Source organism: Pseudophryne corroboree, chromosome 7 (genome assembly GCF_028390025.1).
Source record: "Pseudophryne corroboree isolate aPseCor3 chromosome 7, aPseCor3.hap2, whole genome shotgun sequence".
NCBI lineage: Eukaryota > Metazoa > Chordata > Amphibia > Anura > Myobatrachidae > Pseudophryne > Pseudophryne corroboree.
The window spans coordinates 7,751,256-7,770,421 of record NC_086450.1 but is presented as its reverse complement, the minus strand read 5'-3'; the positions used below and the strand labels follow the sequence as shown (position 1 = coordinate 7,770,421).

Genomic DNA, 19,166 nt, shown 5'->3' with positions numbered 1-19,166 from the left:
TGGGAAGATGCTCAGGCCGAATAAATAGTGTTCCGCGTGGTAGGATCGAAGTTCTCGTGCTGGGCCTGAAAGTCTCCAGCGTGCGCAGAAGATCAATACCAATCAATAGCTTAGTGCTGGGACTTAGGGAAGCTCAATCCAGCGGGTTACACAAGGCTGCTGCCTGATCTATGGGGTAATGACATCATGCGCCATATGCCAGGTATCCAAGGAATCAACACGGCTCACACACTATAGTGCTGACGGCAGACAGCAACAATAATATACACAACATGCACTGGACATTTACTGGATGTATCGCTGCTGTGACTTAGGGGGACATTTACTAAGCAGTGATAAGAGCGGAGAAGTGAGCCAGTGGAGAAATCGCCCCATCAACCAATCAGCGGCTCTGTATCATTTTATAGTATGCAAATTATAGATGTTACTTCAGTGCTGATTGGTTGCCATGGGCAACTTCTCCACCTGCTCACTTCTCCGCTCTTATCACTGCTTAGTAAATGTCCCCCTGTTTCTTTGAAGCTATAGGGGGGAAAGTTATAAAAGCTTGGAGAGAGATAAAATCGTGAGAGATACAGTTCCAACCAATCAGCTCCTAACTGTCATTTTTTTCAAACACAGCTGTGAACTGTGAGGCGGAAGCGGAGCTTTAATAAATGTCATTGTAATTGAATAAATCCAGCGTGCAGCAGGAATAGTGCGGAATACGGGCTCTTACTTGCAATCGTGTTTTTCGATTTCAAAGTGCGGGTTGAAGTTCAGCACAATCTTCTGGTTGGGTTCCGGTGCGCTGATGACCCATTCGCAGTTCTGATGGGACGGGTAGTCGTTGGGGTAACCCGGCGAGGTGATATAGCCGGCGTCTTTGGCATTCAGTCGCCCGCCACAGGAACTCACTGCAAATAAAACGGAGAGAAAGTCAGGATTGTTTCACACATCCACACAGAAAACTATTCAGCATCGCAGTGTATGTGTGACATATGTCATGTGGTATCGCGCAATTTGTGACATATGTGCTGTGGTATCGCGCAATGTGTGACGTATGTCATGTGGTATTGCACAATGTGTGACGTATGTGCTGTGGCATCGCGCAATGTGTGACATACTGTATGTGATGTGGCATCCCAGTGTATGTGTGACGTATGTGATGTGGCATCACGCAATGTGTGACGTATGTGCTGTAGCATCGCAGTGTATGTGTGACGTATGTCATGTGGTATCGCGCAATGTGTGACGTATGTGCTGTGGCATCGCAGTGTATGTGTGACGTATGTGATGTGGTATCACGCAATGTGTGACATATCTCATGTGGCTTCGCAGTGTATGTGTGACGTATGTTATGTGGTATCGCGCAGTGTATGGGTGACGTATGTGCTGTGGCATCACAGTGTATGTGTGACGTATGTGATGTGGCATCGCGCAATGTGTGACGTATGTCATGTGGTATCGCGCAATGTGTGATGTATGTCATGTGGTATCGCGCAATGTGTGACGTATGTCATGTGGTATCGCGCAATGTGTGACGTATGTTATGTGGTATCGCGCAGTGTATGTGTGACGTATGTGCTGTGGCATCACAGTGTATGTGTGACGTATGTGATGTGGCATCGCAGTGTATGTGTGACGTATGTCATGTGGCTTCGCAGTGTATGTGTGACGTATGTGATGTGGCATCACAGTGTATGTGTGACGTATGTGATGTGGCATCGCAGTGTATGTGTGTCGTATGTGATGTGGCATCACAGTGTATGTGTGACGTATGTGATGTGGCATCGCAGTGTATGTGTGACGTATGTCATGTGGCTTTGCAGCGTATGTGTGTCGTATGTGATGTGGCATCACAGTGTATGTGTGTCGTATGTGATGTGGCATCACAGTGTATGTGTGTCGTATGTGATGTGGCATCGCGGTGTATGTGTGACATATGTCATGTGGTATCGCGCAATGTGTGGCGTATGTCATGTGGTATCGCGCAATGTGTGACGTATGTCATGTGGTATCGCGCAATGTGTGATGTATGTCATGTGGTATCGCGCAATGTGTGACGTATGTCATGTGGTATCGCGCAATGTGTGACGTATGTCATGTGGTATCGCGCAATGTGTGACGTATGTGCAGACGTATTACACACCGGGGTTACTCATTAGTGCGCTCTTTACAGACGCAAACAGGGCGGACTGCCATAGAGTGATATTAAATCCCTCACATGTAGTATGTAATCCCTCCGACTAACTGGGATTTATCGGAGTGCCGCTACTTCTGTCTGTTTAGTTTCTTATAATGAAATTACATTTCTGCCTCATTACTATGTGGCCGGTACAGACTTATCCCTTTCCGGAGGATCCCCCTGACGTGTATAAAATATTCCCTGTAAAGCGCTGCGGAATATGTGCGCGATCAGTCACTATCAGGAGCCGCCTCGTGTCTGGACCACAGCAGCCATACGTGCGTCGGGAATGGAGTCTGAATCGGTATAAGCAAGGCCACGCCTCTGACGCATTTCGCAATGGACTTCGTCAGAGGGTGTGGTGCTGAGTAGTTGCCCTCACAAAGAAATTGCTAAGCCGATTAAATATACACAGTAGATAACGAGTATTTCTCTTTTGGCCAAGACAACGATACATTCTCATTTATTTTACTATATACAGAAGAGAAAGGCTCCACAAATGCAAACAGATATACAAGTGTTTTTATTTAAAAAAAAACACAAAAGATCTGGAAGGATGGGAATGAGCGATGAGGAATATTTTCCTTCTGGAAGGGTTCGGCGTCTTCCTCAGCCAATACGGAATACACAAGAGAGGTATTACTCCAGCTACTGGGAAAATGTTAATGGCCAACAATCCCAAGTATTTCAGTCTCTAAGCTCCCGTAAAACCAATGACAGGATTGGAACCATCTCTGCGAAACTATTTTACAACCAGACAGATAATAAACGTTCTTCCGTCTCCAGAAGGTGCATAAATTACAGGTTATATGGTTTGGAGAAACTTCCTTCCGAGTGTTTACCAGGGAACACGGAGAGTGCGAGCTCCCTGGCCCGCACTCTCATTTCCTGCTGTATTCCACACTTATTACAGATCAACGGCAAACACGCAGAGGGAGTGGTCACTGACACAGACGTCGCCAGGGCTTACAGGGAAATTCCAAGGTTCTGCTCTCCCACTTATAACCGACTGCAGAGGAGCTGACAATCCTCAACAATAAAAACTCTTATCCTGACATTTCATTGTCTTTTTTAATTATTAAACAATTAATATATTGTGCAGTGGACTGAAGAACAACTATGCATGGTGTCACAGTGGTTAGCATTGATATCTCGAAGCACGCGCACATATTCCGCAGCGCTCTACAGAGAATATTTGGCCATTCACATCAGTCCCTGCCCCAGTGGAGCTTACACTCTATATTCCCTACCACATGTACACACACACACATTCACACTAGGGTTATTTTTTTGGGGAACCAGTTACCTTATCAGTATTTTTTGGATTGTGGGAGGAAACCGGAGTACCCGGAGGAAACCCACGCCAGCACGGGGAGAATATACAAACTCCACACAGTTAGGGCCATGGTGGGCATTGAACCCATGACCTCAGTGGGGTAGGCTGCCTATTTTGCCAGTCCTGGCGCCCCACAATTTCTCGCTGCGCAAACGCCACTCTGTGTATTTTGAGTTGCTACATCCACTGCAAAAATCATGTGTAGCATATGTGTAAGTCAGGACCGTACCTACTGTATCTGTAAGGGTTACGTTTGGCTTTTGTCTCAAGGACAAGGGTCAGCTAGTCTACGGTGGTACCCTCCATCTACATACGCTGCATTTAAGTCATCGTTATGCTCTACATACGGCGGCGGAGTGGTAAAAGCCTCTTCTTATCACTCCCAGACGGTATTGCTGAGAATCGCTCACTTGAAACTTTTATTGATAAATCGGCCTGAAAATTGCTTTTGCCCCAATAGAAATTTTTTTCATCTCTAGGCCCCTGACATCGCCTTCCAGTCCAATCACCCGCGTTTCACACATTAAATCCATTTTCCTTATACTGTAGATTTAGGAATATGGCTGCGGACATTACAGAATTGTCCTTTAGGCTGCAGGGCCCGGTCATATCACCAGATCATACATGCGGGTCGGCCAGACACGGGAAAGCAGAGCTGCACCTTTTACTGGTAAAACACAAACTGTACACAGTATTACACAGCGTCACTGAGCCCAATAAGCCAGCGCCCTCTACCAAATAAGCAGACGGTACTTTCGCTCACACATTCCCTTTAAAATGAGCAGTCTGGGCAAGCCGACGGCTTCTTATCTGCTGTCAAATGCAGTTTCAGTAAGCGATAATGAGTGTTGCCGCTCGTTATATATATAGCCCTGATTGACAACTTCTGCTTCATCCAACGATCCTGAAGAAATACAATTGAATGTGAACAAATGAAGTCCAGCTGAACTTCCAGGTTAGCTTATGGGAGCTAATTAGGTTGTGAAGATTGTGGACACAAGGCAGCTGCCGTGTTCTGACTGACTGGCGTGTTCAGGTAGAGGGGCGACAGGTGCCTGGAGACCCCAAACCCCACAGAAATACAAATTGCGCCGTTCAATGTATGAAAAATAAACTGCTACATTGTAAAACTGGAAAACTCCTTCCCCCGACCCCTCATCACATGTCGCATGTTTGTACATACAACTGTATTTTACAAAGTATCCAGTTACAGTGCACATGAGGGGAGATGCATCAAGCCATAGGTGGTCATTCTGAGTTATTCGCTCACTAGCAGTTTTTAGCAGCCGTGCAAACTCTATGCCGCCTCCCACTGGGAGTGTATTTTAGCTTAGCAGAAGTGCGAACGAAAGGATCGCAGAGCGGCGGCAAACTTTTTTTGTGCAGTTTTAGAGTAGCTCAATACCTACACAGCGCTTGCGATCACTTCAGACTGTTCAGTTCCTGTTTTGATGTTACAAACATGCCCTGCGTTCGCCCAGCCACGCCTGCGTTTTTCCTGTCACGCCTGCGTTTTTTCGAACACTCCCTGGAAACGGTCAGTTGACACCCAGAAACGCCCACTTCCTGTCAATTACTCTGCAGCCAGCGGTGCGACTGAAAAGCTTTGCTACCCCCGGTGTGAAACTACATCGTTCATTGTAATAGTACGTCGCAGGTGCGCATTGCACCGCATACGCATGCGCAGAAGTGCCATTTTTTAGCCTCATCGCTGCACAGCGAACGAATGCAGCTAGCGATCAACCATAGAGCGAGAAAAACGTGGAGAGGTTCCCCAAAGCACCAATCAGCTTCCACCTGTCATTTTAAAGATTGTGCTAGATAACTAACACAAGCTCCTTGGTTTATACCTTTATTTAAGGTTTAATGCATCTCCTCCATATCCTATGATGTCTGCACTGTTTCTGTGAGTGCGCTCTGGAAGGCGCTGTGGACCCCTTGTGGCGCCATATAAATACAGGATCATGATAATACTACAATATCCCCACCTTATTGATACTAAGGTTGTACATGAGTGAGACTGCGGTGTGCACCCTTCCTAGGGGTCACCGGGCGGAGGGAGCGGCTGCACGTGTGCTGAATAATATAGGCAGCACAGGACACCATAAACATATGAAATCAACAGGATATTACAGTGCAGTGTTCTCTTTCAGTTCCCACATGGAGGAGCCAGGAGTCATCACTTCCCCAGCCGGGTCTGAACTTCCTCCATAATAATCAGCACAGGCCAGTTATTTGTTACCAAGAAAATCGCTTATTCATCTGTTAACGCTTCCACTGCCGGATGCAAGCGTTACCCCGTCTGGGAGCTGGGGTCTGTGTACTAAGCCTTGGGGAGTGATAAAGTGGAGAGAGGTACAATACCAGCCAATCGGCTCCTAACTGTCATGTTACATGCATTTTGAAAAATGACAACTAGGAGCTGATTGGTTGGTACTTTATCTCTCGCCACGGCTTAGTACATAGACCTGGTAGTGCGTAGACCTGGAGGTCAATTGGTGGGGGGGAAAAACCTCATATAGATTTGTACGATTTACCAGTTGAGTCGTAACTAGTGGAGCTCTTGTAGTCTACACACCCTATACTTCATCCATTTTTCAACCCACCCCAACAAAAGACAAAAACACCAGCCGTGGTGGGACAGGTAAACATACGAGTGCGCTACTTAGTGAATATCGGTGAAATTACCGATTGTTTTACATTACCCAGAGGGAAAGTATAACAAAAAATTTATGATCACAGAAGTATTGGAATGAATGGGAAAACATTAGGCCGACGCCTGCAAGCGGTAAGCACTATTTTTGGATTTTGGGGTATTTTCTGATAAGTTTACCGTCAATTGAAAAACCACAGTAATGTACTGTATGACCCAACGTGGGTAATCCTGGTTTAGGATCACCCAACTTCCCAGAAGTGGCAGATGGCTTCCCATATATATATATATTTCCAAATGTATGTAACCAACTTCTGCATTTTAGTTATAAATAAGTAACGGAGGGAGTTTTAATTAGTCATTTCTACTGGTGGACAACAGTGTGCTGGGAGATTTTGTGTGTTTCTAGATAACCACACCACACCACACTTGTCACCGCATGCACACAATACAAATGGTAGGTCATGCATCCAGTATTAGCAATACTATCTTAACGTTATAAACTTTAGAACTCAGATTACATGAGGGACTTCAGAGGGGGGGAAAAAACCAAAAAGGTTCTTGGAACATCTGGCCTGGTTCCTATGGGAAGTCCTCCAGCTTCTGCCAAACATTAACAATCCAATCTCTCTGAAGAAAATAAGTTTGTGATGTTACAGTGAGTTACTAATATGTCTGCATATTAATGGTGATCTCACAGCATTCCGCCCGGGTACGTACATAGACTGATGGTGCCCCAAGACAAGCCCACACTTTGCTGACTTACATCCATTTATTTACTGACGTCGCAGTTAATAGTGGTCAAGAGTTGGACGTAATAATCCAGGGATACTTTGTTGCTGAGAAGGTCAACTAAGCGCCTCATTAGTAACACGGTCTCAGACGATCTCAGGGTACTATAAGTACCAGCATGTCATGTTTATTGAATTATTGAATGCAAAGACTACAGGGGAGATGTATCAAGCCTTGGAGAGAGATAACGTGGTGAAGTTGCAGAAACCATCACATCATTTATCCAGCATTGCTTTCGAAATGACAGCTAGATACTGATACATACTTACCAACTTTTCTTGTCTCCTCTTCGGGAGAAGCCCGGAGCTGAGACGCTGCCGGACACTTCGGGGGGCGAGCTCTCACGCCATTAGGCCCTGCCCACAACACGGGTAAATGCAGCAATTTGCAGGTCCGTAAGGAGGGGGTGGGGCTAAAACGACACAATTCCCACGATAATCTTCCCATCCTGCCCACTTCACTAGGAATTGAACGAGATGTGGGAGATTTGTCTTCTCTTCTAGGCGTGCGGGGGACTACCTAAAAAATTGGAAGTCTCCCACAACTTTTGGGAGAGTAGGAAAGTATGAACGGACTGGTTGTATGGGAAACTTCTACACTTTATCTCTTTCAAACGTTTCATACATGCCTGCGATGATTACAATACGTAATAATAATACTATCTGCCCTCCTCGTTCCCTATCTCCTGAATAGATGGTAACTGCTGACCAATGAGAAGTTCCGCCTGTGGTTTCTGGAGATAAACATGGAATAAGCAACTCAGAGAAAGTTGGGCAACTGTCTGGAAAAGCGGCTGCAAGAGTCATACCTCATGCCTCGCCTAGTATTTTAAGGCCATTCTGAGGCATACTCAGCATAATATAGTTTTGTTAACATAGCAGTCCATTCCGATAAGCAGTATCTCTGCCTGTGGTCTTAGTCATAGCCTCTCTGTACTGCGGATGAATTGTGTTATTGTTGTGTCCGATAAGTACAGTATGTGGTTTTGTTCCAGGCCCCTGATAACACGCCGAACGGCTCTGTCTGATGTCCCGCACATGACGCAGCAGCTGGTGCTCATTTCCACAAAGGATTTTAACTCCTTAAGTGGCTGCTCAGGCCAAAAACAGTTGTGTTCCACCAGAAGCCCTACATCTGTCACGGGAGCAAGGGGGGAGGCCGGCAGGGCTATCCTTAAAGTACAGCTGCATGAAAACATTATATATATATATATATTTTTAGAATTTATATAAGGTTTGGACACAATTTCTTTGACTGCTAGCGGTACATGTGGAGGTTCACTTGCAGAACAACTCCAGTTGTGACTTCTTGTATCGCTGCATTAATCCGTCTTCTCGGAAAGGTCAGGCTTGTTTCTTACGTCAGGTTCTTGATTTGAGTTTGGTGAAGCAGAATCCATTTGGCTTTATCTATCACTCGCATCACTCATACAATTATCTAAACAACGTTCCTGCTCCAGGAGAAATGACCCATATGGCGCTGGACACAGATGGGGCGGGATGATACCAGGAATTTGTCTCACGGGGCGGCGGAGGATCTCAGGCCTCCGTAACATTACCAAACAAATGTTTAGGTTGGGAGACTCCTAATGAGGCTTCCCTTTCCTTCCACGTTGCGGGGCCTGGGTGGGGTGACGAGAGGCCAACGTGCTACACATTAAGGTTTACTTGATGTTTGTTCAACTTCTCATCTTCAGGAGATTGGACGATGGCGGGTGATACATTGCAGATGCTGCCGCCGGCTATTAGATACAATCTTCTGTGATGTCTCTTAGATTTTTATTCTTTACATATTATCTGGGCACTTTTTATATAGAATATATTTCCTGCGCATTATGTTGTCTTATTCCAAAACTACTGCCCCTATCATCCCCTGGCAGCTATCTATGAGTCTCTGCTACATCTCACAAGGGGTGGGATGTACTAAGCTTCATATCCGCAATGCGGTACATCCCGCAACTTATCAGGTACATAACACCTCCCGGTAAGAGCCGTCACGCGGTGGGTGCGAAACGAAGCACATAGGCCTCTATGGTAAAGACGGCGTTACCTGCCGGCTCCAAGCTGCGGATTGTATTGCATTCCGACGCTTAGTAATTATGGGAAATGCGACCAAATTCTGAAAATGCCAGTTTTAGGATTTTTGGCCACATTTTCCCTTAGCACATCCAGCCCTATATCACTATTAGTATACGGGTTGATGCAGCAACATGCCACTTGTGAGGGGGGGTCCGGAGTGTGCTAGGACAAGGCCTGGTGCTTCTCCAGACACAGTTGATCTGTCATCTCTATTGTCCGGCTATCTGACCTTAATTTGTTAGTTTATCTGACACCCTCCCACCAGTGTTGTGTAACGTGCAGCAAATATGCTGTGCCAGCCCTAGCCAGCAGGTCAGTTCCAGCATCCTGGGCCTGTACATGTGATGGAAACATGGCTGCAGGCCGCAGATAGTAGTTATCTCCAGACCTCAGTTACCAGCATGCCTGACAGTGCTCCGACCACCTATGATGGGTATATTATCTGGCTTTACATAAATCTTTGGCCCTCACACACTGTTGCTTAAGCTGGAGTACACAAGCAAGGTCTCAGCGGTCCACTCTACTTGTCTCTTTCTGATGCAACCTGCGCCCTATGGGACTGACAGAATACATAGGCCTGCTGAGCTGTGGCATATATGTGACAGACATGGAGACAGTGTAACTCAACATATCACAGGAACAATACAATGTATATAAATATATCTTAGGAGCAACACAATGGCAGACTAGGTAGGACGAGGAAAAGGGGCACGGACTGTAGATTGTAGGTCAAGTGGAGGTGGTGAGTCACTTTGAGCCTGTATCCAATGTAAGCTCAGTGTTGCTGAAGGGGACTTGGAAACAACAGACAAGGAGAACAAGGAGCTGGAGCAGTGCTTAGGGATAGGGAGTAACATGAGGAAGGAGGGCCCTGCCTTTGAGAGCTTAGATACTAAGGGGAGAGGTAAACACCTGGATGGGGAACTGGGATGAAGAGCCAGTCTATGGTGGAGAAAGTAGAGACTTAGGAGAAGGACTTGTAGGGTTAATAAAAAAGGTCTGTTTTAAATGCAAGTTTGAAGGTTGTTAACTGGACTGGACTGGTAGACTGGTGGAAACTGGTAGACTGGTGGAAACTGGTGTACTGGTGGAAACTGGTAGACTGGTGGAAACTGGTAGACTGGTGGAAACTGGTGGACTGGTGGAAACTGGTGGACTGGTAGAAACTAGTAGACTGGTGGAAACTGGAAAGGTAGCAAGTTCCATACAACACCATCAGTAGCGGCACAGAAACACCAGCCGCCAATGGCAGCTTTAAATTGGTGGCTTATTTGCTGCTGCTTTACAATAGCCCCACCCACTTCCTCCACCAGCAGCTGCAATTGTTCTACCGATACTTATGTATCAAGTGTTCTTCACGCCTCCTAGATTGCAAGCTCATATAGGCAGGGCCACCTCTACCTTCTGTTCATGTCATTGTATGCCATTTGTTTCTCCCAACCCCCTTAATGTGCAGCGCTGCGTAATATTTCAGAGTTCTATAAATGACGTAAATATTAAGATGACTACAAAACCACAAATCAACATAAATCTAATTTGAATAAAAAATGTAGCGCATCATATAGTAACAGTTTGGGGTTGGGTATAAAGATTACACAAAGTGCGACACTGACAGCACCATGACATGGCGAGCCGGGGGCGCGGAGGCCTCTAAAGTGTCTCCGCATTACCTCCCTCTCAGCAGGCTTTGGCCCAAATGACATTCTGGAAATAAATATTAAAAATTAATGTCCCTAATAGGTTACGACTTGGAAAGAATTTTGCCTGAAAAGATGTCATCTTCCCTAAAGCCACCGTGTTCTGCTCCCATTGTTTCGGATCTAATTGCATGTCACAGTAACTGAATAATTGGAGCACAAAGATAATTATACTTGATGCACTTTTAATTCATTTCCAGCATTTTCCTCAGCAGCTCATGTGCAGCGTGACTCTGAGGCACATTATGTAGAGCGATGACATCGGACAGGCTGCAAGAGGCATTCATTCAGTGACATGATAATTTATCCGCGTACGTGCTCGCTGCGCTGGATGATTTCCTAGCACTTTGTTCAAACAATATGAAAATTCTTGGAAATTATATACAGATTTAAAAGTTGCAGGATGGGGAGTGGAGTAAATGGAAAAGCAACACATTGCTATCATAGATTCTAGGCGGTGGGTGAATGCGAGAGTGCAAATTGGAACCCGGACCCACTGGCGTTGCTTTTAATGGCAGTGAAACCGTTGCACTCAACAGACGTTGGTTAATGAGGCTTTTGAACTTGTGGTCGAGGGGACAAATGTAGGACACTCCAATGTCTCCAAAGCCACGGGCGTAGCTATCATAGGTGCAGGCAATGCAGCTGCTATGGGGCCCAGAGCTGAGAGGGGCCACCTTCCCTATCACAGTTACATGTGTTATATACAGGGGTGTAGCTACCATAGGGGCAGGGAGTGCAGCTGCTATGGGGCCAGAGCTGAGAGGGGCCACCTTCCCTGTCACAGTTACATGTGTTATATACAGGGTGTAGATACCACAGGTGCAGGGAGTGCAGCTGCTATGGGGCCCAGAGCTGAGAGGGGCCACCTTCCCTGTCACAGTTACATGTGTTATATACAGGGCGTAGCTACCATAGGTGCAGGGAGTGCAGCTGCTATGGGGCCAGAGCTGAGAGGAGCCACCTTCCCTGTCACAGTTACATGTGTTATATACAGGGTGTAGTTACCATAGGTGCAGGGAGTGCAGCTGCTATGGGGCCAGAGCTGAGAGGAGCCACCTTCCCTGTCACAGTTACATGTGTTATATACAGGGTGTAGTTACCATAGGTGCAGGGAGTGCAGCTGCTATGGGGCCCAGAGCTGAGAGGGGCCACCTTCCCTGTCACAGTTACATGTGTTATATACAGGGTGTAGCTATCATAGGTGCAGGCAATGCAGCTGCTATGGGGCCCAGAGCTGAGAGGAGCCACCTTCCCTGTCACAGTTACATGTGTTATATACAGGGTGTAGCTACCATAGGTGCAGGGAGTACAGCTGCTATGGGGCCAGAGCTGAGAGGGGCCACCTTCCCTGTCACAGTTACATGTGTTATATACAGGGTGTAGCTACCATAGGTGCAGGGAGTGCAGCTGCTATGGGGCCAGAGCTGAGAGGGGCCACCTTCCCTGTCACAGTTACATGTGTTATATTCAGGGCGTAGCTACCATAGGTGCAGGGAGTGCAGCTGCTATGGGGCCCAGAGCTGAGAGGGGCCACCTTCCCTGTCACAGTTACATGTGTTATATACAGGACATATCTATCATAGGTGCAGGGAGTGCAGCTGCTATAGGGCCCAGAGCTGAGAGGGACCACCTTCCCTGTCACAGTTACATGTGTTATATACAGGGTGTAGCTACCATAGGTGCAGGGAGTGCAGCTGCTATGGGGCCAGAGCTGAGAGGGGCCACCTTCCCTGTCACAGTTACATGTGTTATATACAGGGTGTAGCTACCATAGGTGCAGGGAGTGCAGCTGCTATGGGTCCCAGAGCTGACAGGGGCCACCTTCCCTGTCACAGTTACATGTGTTATAGACATGGTTGTAACTATCATATGTGCAGGGAGTGCAGCTGCTATGGGGCCAGAGCTGAGAGAGGCCACCTTCCCTGTCATAGTTACATGTGGTATATACATTTTTCGCCATTGGGTGGTAAGTAGGGGTCCTTTCAAACTTTTTCCTTGGGGCCTGCAATATATCTAGGTATGCCCCTGGACCTGCTCATTGTAGTGTGGTGTAAAATGAACTGGAGGGCATTATAATGTTATATAATATGAACCGGGGCACTGTAATGAGGCACAATATGAACGGGGAGCACTATATATCATAATGTGAATTGGGGGTACTGTGCGGCATAATGTGTACTGGCAGCTCTGAAATGTGACATAGGGTGAAATTAAGCACTACTGCGATTCATGAAAGAAACTAGGGCACTACTATGGGGCATAACATTAAATAAGGCTCTACTATGGGTCAGAAAATTAACCAAGGCACTATTACAGGGCATAACATTAACAACGGCTGCAGAGAAGTGTCTCTCTAGAAGCATTGGGACAGGGGCCCTTTCAAAATATTGCTATGGGGCCCACAAAGTTCTGGCTCCGCCCCTGTCCAAAGCACAAGTAAATGGGACAGCACAGTTGGAAACGCAATACAAAACTCTCCGGCCGCAAGTGCGGATCCTAGTGGGTACGCAGTCATTATATATAAAGGGTTTCAGTACCATATCCATTTACACGCTGTTGAAGCCAAGACTCGGACATGTAAATGTTGTTTTTCAGCTTAGACAGATCTTCCCTATTGCTCCAATCTGTCATTTTTTTGCTGACCCCAAACTTCCTCTGAATTTATGAAGTCCAGCGAATAACTGCATACTTGCTTTGGCTTACGCAGAACTTCTCTGGCGCGCAGTGGATCTTTCCCTTCCTTCTTTGTATTTTTTCATCAGTTAACCCATACCTTACTGATCCCTACAGACCGTCTGCTGAGCTTTGCACTGTGGGTCCTTAGGAATGAAAAATGGGCGCTACAGTGTTTTTCTTCCTATCACTATGAACTATAAGCTATATTATGCAGAGTCACATGGTACGTGACAGACTTTCACAAAAATATGGCAGAGTCCTGCAAGGAACGAGGAGCTATTATGAAGGTAAGGGAGATGCACCTTTCCCATGATAGACGTGCACAGCACATAACCCATAACAAGATATAGGCCCTCATTCCGAGTTGATCGGTCGCAAGGCGAATTTAGCAGAGTTACACACGCTAAGCCGCCGCCTACTGGGAGTGAATCTTAGCTTCTTAAAATTGCGACCGATGTATTCGCAATATTGCGATTACTAACTACTTAGCAGTTTCTGAGTAGCTCCAGACTTACTCTGCCTGTGCGATCATTTCAGTGCTTGTCGTTCCTGGTTGACGTCACAAACACACCCAGCGTTCGCCCAGGCACTCCCACCGTTTCCCCGGCCACTCCTGCGTTTTTTCCGGAAACGGTAGCGTTTTCAGCCACACGCCCCTGAAACGCCGTGTTTCCGCCCAGTAACACCCATTTCCTGTCAATCACATTACGATCGCCGGAGCGAAGAAAAAGCCGTGAGTAAAATTACTTTCTTCATAGTAAAGTTACTTGGCGCAGTCGCAGTGCGAACATTGCGCATGCGTACTAAGCGGATTTTCACTGCGATGCGATGAAAAATACCGAGCGAACAACTCGGAATGAGGGCCATACACAGTGAGATATACACAGTGAGACTATGGGGGTAATTCAAACCTGATGGCTTGCTACTTTTTGCAGTCCTGCGATCAGATAGTCGCCACCCACCAGGGAGTGTATTTTACCTGTGCAACTGTGCGATCGCATGTGCAGCCGAGCGGTACAAAAAAACTTTGTGCAGTTTCTGAGTTGCCCAGAACTTACTCAGCCGCTGCGATCACATCAGTCTGTCCGGGCCCGGAATTGACGTCAGACACCCGCCCTGTAAACGCTTGGACACGCCTGCGTTTTTTCCAAACACTCCCAGAAAACGGTCAGTTGCCACCCACAAACGCCTTCTTCCTGTCAATCTCCTTGCGATCGGCTGTGCGAATGGATTCTTTGTAAAATCCATCGCTCAGCAACGATCCGATTTGTACCCGGGCGATGCACTTGCGCATTGCGGTGCATACACATGCGCAGTTCTGACCTGATCACAGCGCTGCAAAAAAACGCTAGCGAGCGATCAGGTCTGAATTACCCCCGGTGTTCTCTGTAGGCTCTGATGCTATACGTCTCTCTCCATTAATCTGAATGGGTTTTTAAGTGTAACCAGTCACGAGTGCCAAGGGCTGACTCATTTTTCCTCGCTCTTAAACGTGGCATTAACAAAAAATTCTGCCTGTGGCATTTTAACGAATAGCGGGAACGTAAGTGTTCTGGCACCTGCCATCTGTATATATGTAAATTTAAAAAAAGTTAGTACTTCTGCGGAACAGCTTTCACAAAGGGGGTTTCTGATGGTTTTACGATTAGGCGTCATTGGGTTTGTGAAGTAAAAAGAAGAAAGTAGAGCGCAGCGTATGATATCAGTTACTGGGTTTATCTGGAATATACTTCTAACAAGAGCGCCTTCGTAATCAGACAACAAAGCTGAACACTTACAGGGACTCCGGTGATTGGGGCGTCAGTAGAAAAGGGCTTAAAAAAAAAATATATTCGTACTGTTTCTTCCCTTAATTGACTGCTGTAATATAATGCAAGACAACTTCGTCTCTGTTCGGAATATTTGTGCACTAAGGGGGTCATTCAGAGATGATAAATTTAGCACAGCTACGATCATTCACACTGACATGCGGGGGGACACCCAGCACAGGGCTAGTCCGCCCCGCATGTCAGTCCGGCCCCCCCTCGCAGAAGTGCAAAGGCATTGCACAGCGGCGATGCCTTTGCACTTCAAGAGTAGCTCCCGACCAGCGCAGCTTTAGCGTGTTGGCCGGGAGCTACTCATTGCTCCCCGGTCCGCAGCGACTGCGTGTGACGTCATGCAGCTGCTGCGGCCCGCTCCCCATTCGGTACCCCGTGCGTTCCGCCCCCACGCCCAGCGACCGCCTCTGCCTGATCGTAGCGGTCCAATGGCCTTCGGCCGTCTGGCATGCGCCGGCGCATGTGCAGTTCTGACCCGATAAACTGCAGCGTGCGATCGGGTCAGAATGACTCCCTATAAGTGTATTGATTGTATTGCTTTTGCCTGAAACTTTTTTGAAAAAAAAAAAAATTCACTTAATATTTTTTAAACTAAAGCTCTGATGAAATCTTACGGCAGAGGCGGGCTGGGCCGGTGGGGTGGGGGGTGGGGGGGCAGGGTGCCAATGCGTCACCCTCATTTCATCAGGCCGGACTCAGGGTCTCTGCAGTATCACAACACAGATGCATGTCATGTTGCGTAGGATTTCAGACTCAGGACCAATAGGCTACGTAATGCGCAGCGCAAAAGCGATACAGATTACCATATGGCCAGCAATACACTGCATAGGTCAGTAATCACATGTGATAATGGTTCTGGGGGAATGTATCAAAGCCTGGAGAGAGATAAACTACCAACCAATCAGCTCTTAACTGTCATTGTTTTCAAACACAGCCTGCAAACTGACAGCAGCTGATTGGTTAGTACTTTATCTCTCTCCAAGCTTAGATACACCTCCCCTTCTGCGAGAACGCAAGACGGACAGAATGCGGCGTGTCCTATTGTCTCGCTTCCATGTTTTAAGTTATAATAAATAATACCAGTTTAGTTACCCTCATGCGCTTCCGAGGGCTCAGTTGTGACATTAATTATTCAGACGCTGTTGTCTCTGCAAATCTGTAACTCACTAACCGCTTCTCCCACCCCAGTATCTATATTCCAGAAGTATCTGACAGGGCATCACTTCCAGCGGGTGCAGCCACCGGCACCAAAGATGATAACTTAGATACATCAGTCCATTGCATCATGGATCCAGCAGACACGTTCATTTCTATGAAATGCTCCCAATCTGTACATGCAAAAATCCGCAGATTGTGTATATATCTGTATACTGGTGCTGCGGCAGGGCACGCCATCCCTATCTGAAATAAGTGATGACTTGTAGCCCACGTTTAACAGTTCTTGTTAAAGTTTATATTTAAATTGCGTAATGTATCAGTACACGGGATGCACAACACGCGGCACGCGTGCTGGTGGGGTTGAGAAGTGGCTGAGTGCTTTGCCGCATTGCTTAAGTGGTGCTGAATCTACAACACATTACTGCTAGCTGGCGGCCCTAATGGTTTAGTGTTGAGGGAACGGTCCTGCAAATGAGTAAGGTGGGTTTTCTTATTCCCCACAGAAGAGAACATCTTTCACACTCATTATTCGCTAATTAGAAATCCTCTGCAGCATTTCATAATGGCATAATGCTTCTGATACTCATATATTAAAGCAGAAAAGAAGTTTTTACAGGGAAAAAAAAAATTGTACAAAACTTTTGAAATTGTTATTCTAAAATCAAGATGGAATCATTTCCCCCCCCCCCTTTCTCCCTGAGTTCTGCGACTGGCGGCCCGCTCGTTCAGACACGCCAGGTCAGACCACAGTAATCCTAGCGTCTGTGCTCCTCGCAATGAATGTTTCATTCCCCAGGAGAGTCTCGGAGAAGCTGAGGAAAAGGCAGGAATAGATTTCTTGAAGTCATTGTTGGGGATTGTGACCTCCCCTGGGTGGCTGATTATTACTGTAAAAGGGCTATGTGACATCAGGAGCTCCTGCCAGAAGCCCATCCGACAGCCGGCAACCACGCTGACATAGTGCAACCACGCTGACATAATGCAACCAATCAGAACTTCAAGCGGACAAATAATCCAAATAATGCACCGACCCTGAGGGGTTTTTTTCCCCTTAAACTAGATTTACACAGTATTTATTCACTATCTGGACATCTGGAGACATTTACAAGTCTGCTGGCAGTAAATCATGTTGTATCTTGTGATAGTCTATTGCAGTGATTCCCAAACTCCGTCCTCAAGGCACACTAACAGGGCAGGTTTTAGGGATACCCATGCTTAAGCACAGATGGTTAAATTAAAATAACTGAGGCACTAATTAAGTCACCTGTACTCAGGTATGACTAAAATCAGACCTGTTATACCTAAATTCCGAGGTGCACCCCCGGGATTTGTGCACGGGTCCCTCCCAGGTGCAACTCGGCAAGAGACCCTTTAGAGAGGCAGCACAAGCCGGCAATTTGAGATCATGTGTTCTCCAAGAGCCGCCTCTTCTCTATGCAGTGAACGGGTACCGGGTCACACTGACCCGACTAACCCGTATACACAGCACCGCAACCCTGGTACTTCCCAGGACCAACCATGCAAGCTAGAAGGATCAGATTCCCGGATAATTAGACCCGGGTAAACCCTTTTACACTGAGCTGCTCCCGGGTTATCACGGCGATACCCCGGGTTTTTAGCGGTGGGGTAAAAGGGGTATAAATGTGCCTTGAGGGGCGAAGTTGGGAAATACTGGTCCATTGGGTTGAAGTGGTTTTTGTAAATACACGCAACTAACTGCAAGTGTTATACCCCTTCACACAGAGGTTTTTACCCAGTAATTTGCCGGATTAACCAGGGTTGTTTTCTCTGTGAAAGGATCAGCCCAGGCCAAAAATCCCTTTTCTGTATGAAAGGGGGGGGTCTGACTGAGACCGCCAAAATGACGGGATTTAGGGAGTTTTCTGTGTGAAAGTGGCATTAAAGGGTTTTTTTCAGTCTCCAATTTTCCCTTATTGCTCTGTGCACATCCTCATGCAGCATTTGCTGATACATTGGGCCTAATTGCACTGGCAGGGAGCTACTTGTCGCAACCCGGGTCGCAGCGGCTGCGTGTGATGTCATGCAGCCGCCGCGGCCCGCCCTCTCCCCCCAAGGATCCGGACACGCCTCCGTTTTCCGTAACGCGTCCCGCTAATAGCATCTCACTGGCTGCGCTGCGCATAGTAATTCAGACTGCAATTGCTGTCCCTGTATCGATCCAGTCTGAATTACCCCCCATGTGCAGTGCAGGTGGGGCAGATGTAACATGTGCAGAGAGAGTTAGATTTGGGTGTGGTGTGTTCAAACTGAAATCTAAATTGCAGTGTAAAAATAAAGCAGCCAGTATTTACCCTGCACAGAAACAAAATAACCCACCCAAATCTAACTCTCTCTGCACATGTTACATCTGCCACTCCTGCAGTGTACATGGTTTTGCCCATTAGAGAAAGATTTTGCTTTTGCGATCAGGTCTGAATTAGGAACATTGGGGGTCATTCCGACCCGTTCGCAAACTGCTGTTTTTCGCAGCGGTGAGAATGGGTTGGTTCTACGCATGCGCAGTTGCCGCAATGCGCAGGCGTGTCATTGCCGGGTAACGACAAGAAGAACGAAGAAAGCGATCGCTGTGTGATCGCAAGAAGATTGACAGGAGGAAGGCGGATCCGGGCGTCAACTCACCGTTTTCGGGGTGTGGAGATCCAAGCGCAGGCGTGTCGAGGCGTTTGGAGGGCAGATGTCTGACGTCAATTCCAGGACCTGCAACGCTGAAATGATCACACAGGGTGAGTAATTGTTACCCTAGTCTACTTCTGCACAAAACTTTT

At 47.0% G+C, this 19,166-nt stretch overlaps 1 protein-coding gene across 2 annotated transcripts in view; it reads right to left on the bottom strand.

Annotated features, from left to right (window-relative positions):
- The window catches only part of NRP2 (neuropilin 2), a 154,364-nt gene that overhangs the window by 106,523 nt on the left and 28,675 nt on the right, over nucleotides 1-19,166 (bottom strand). For both annotated transcript variants that reach the window (XM_063932656.1, XM_063932657.1), the window contains exon 2: nucleotides 719-896. In XM_063932656.1, the coding sequence (XP_063788726.1) occupies nucleotides 719-896 (178 nt within the window). The remainder of the gene's footprint in view (nucleotides 1-718; nucleotides 897-19,166) is intronic.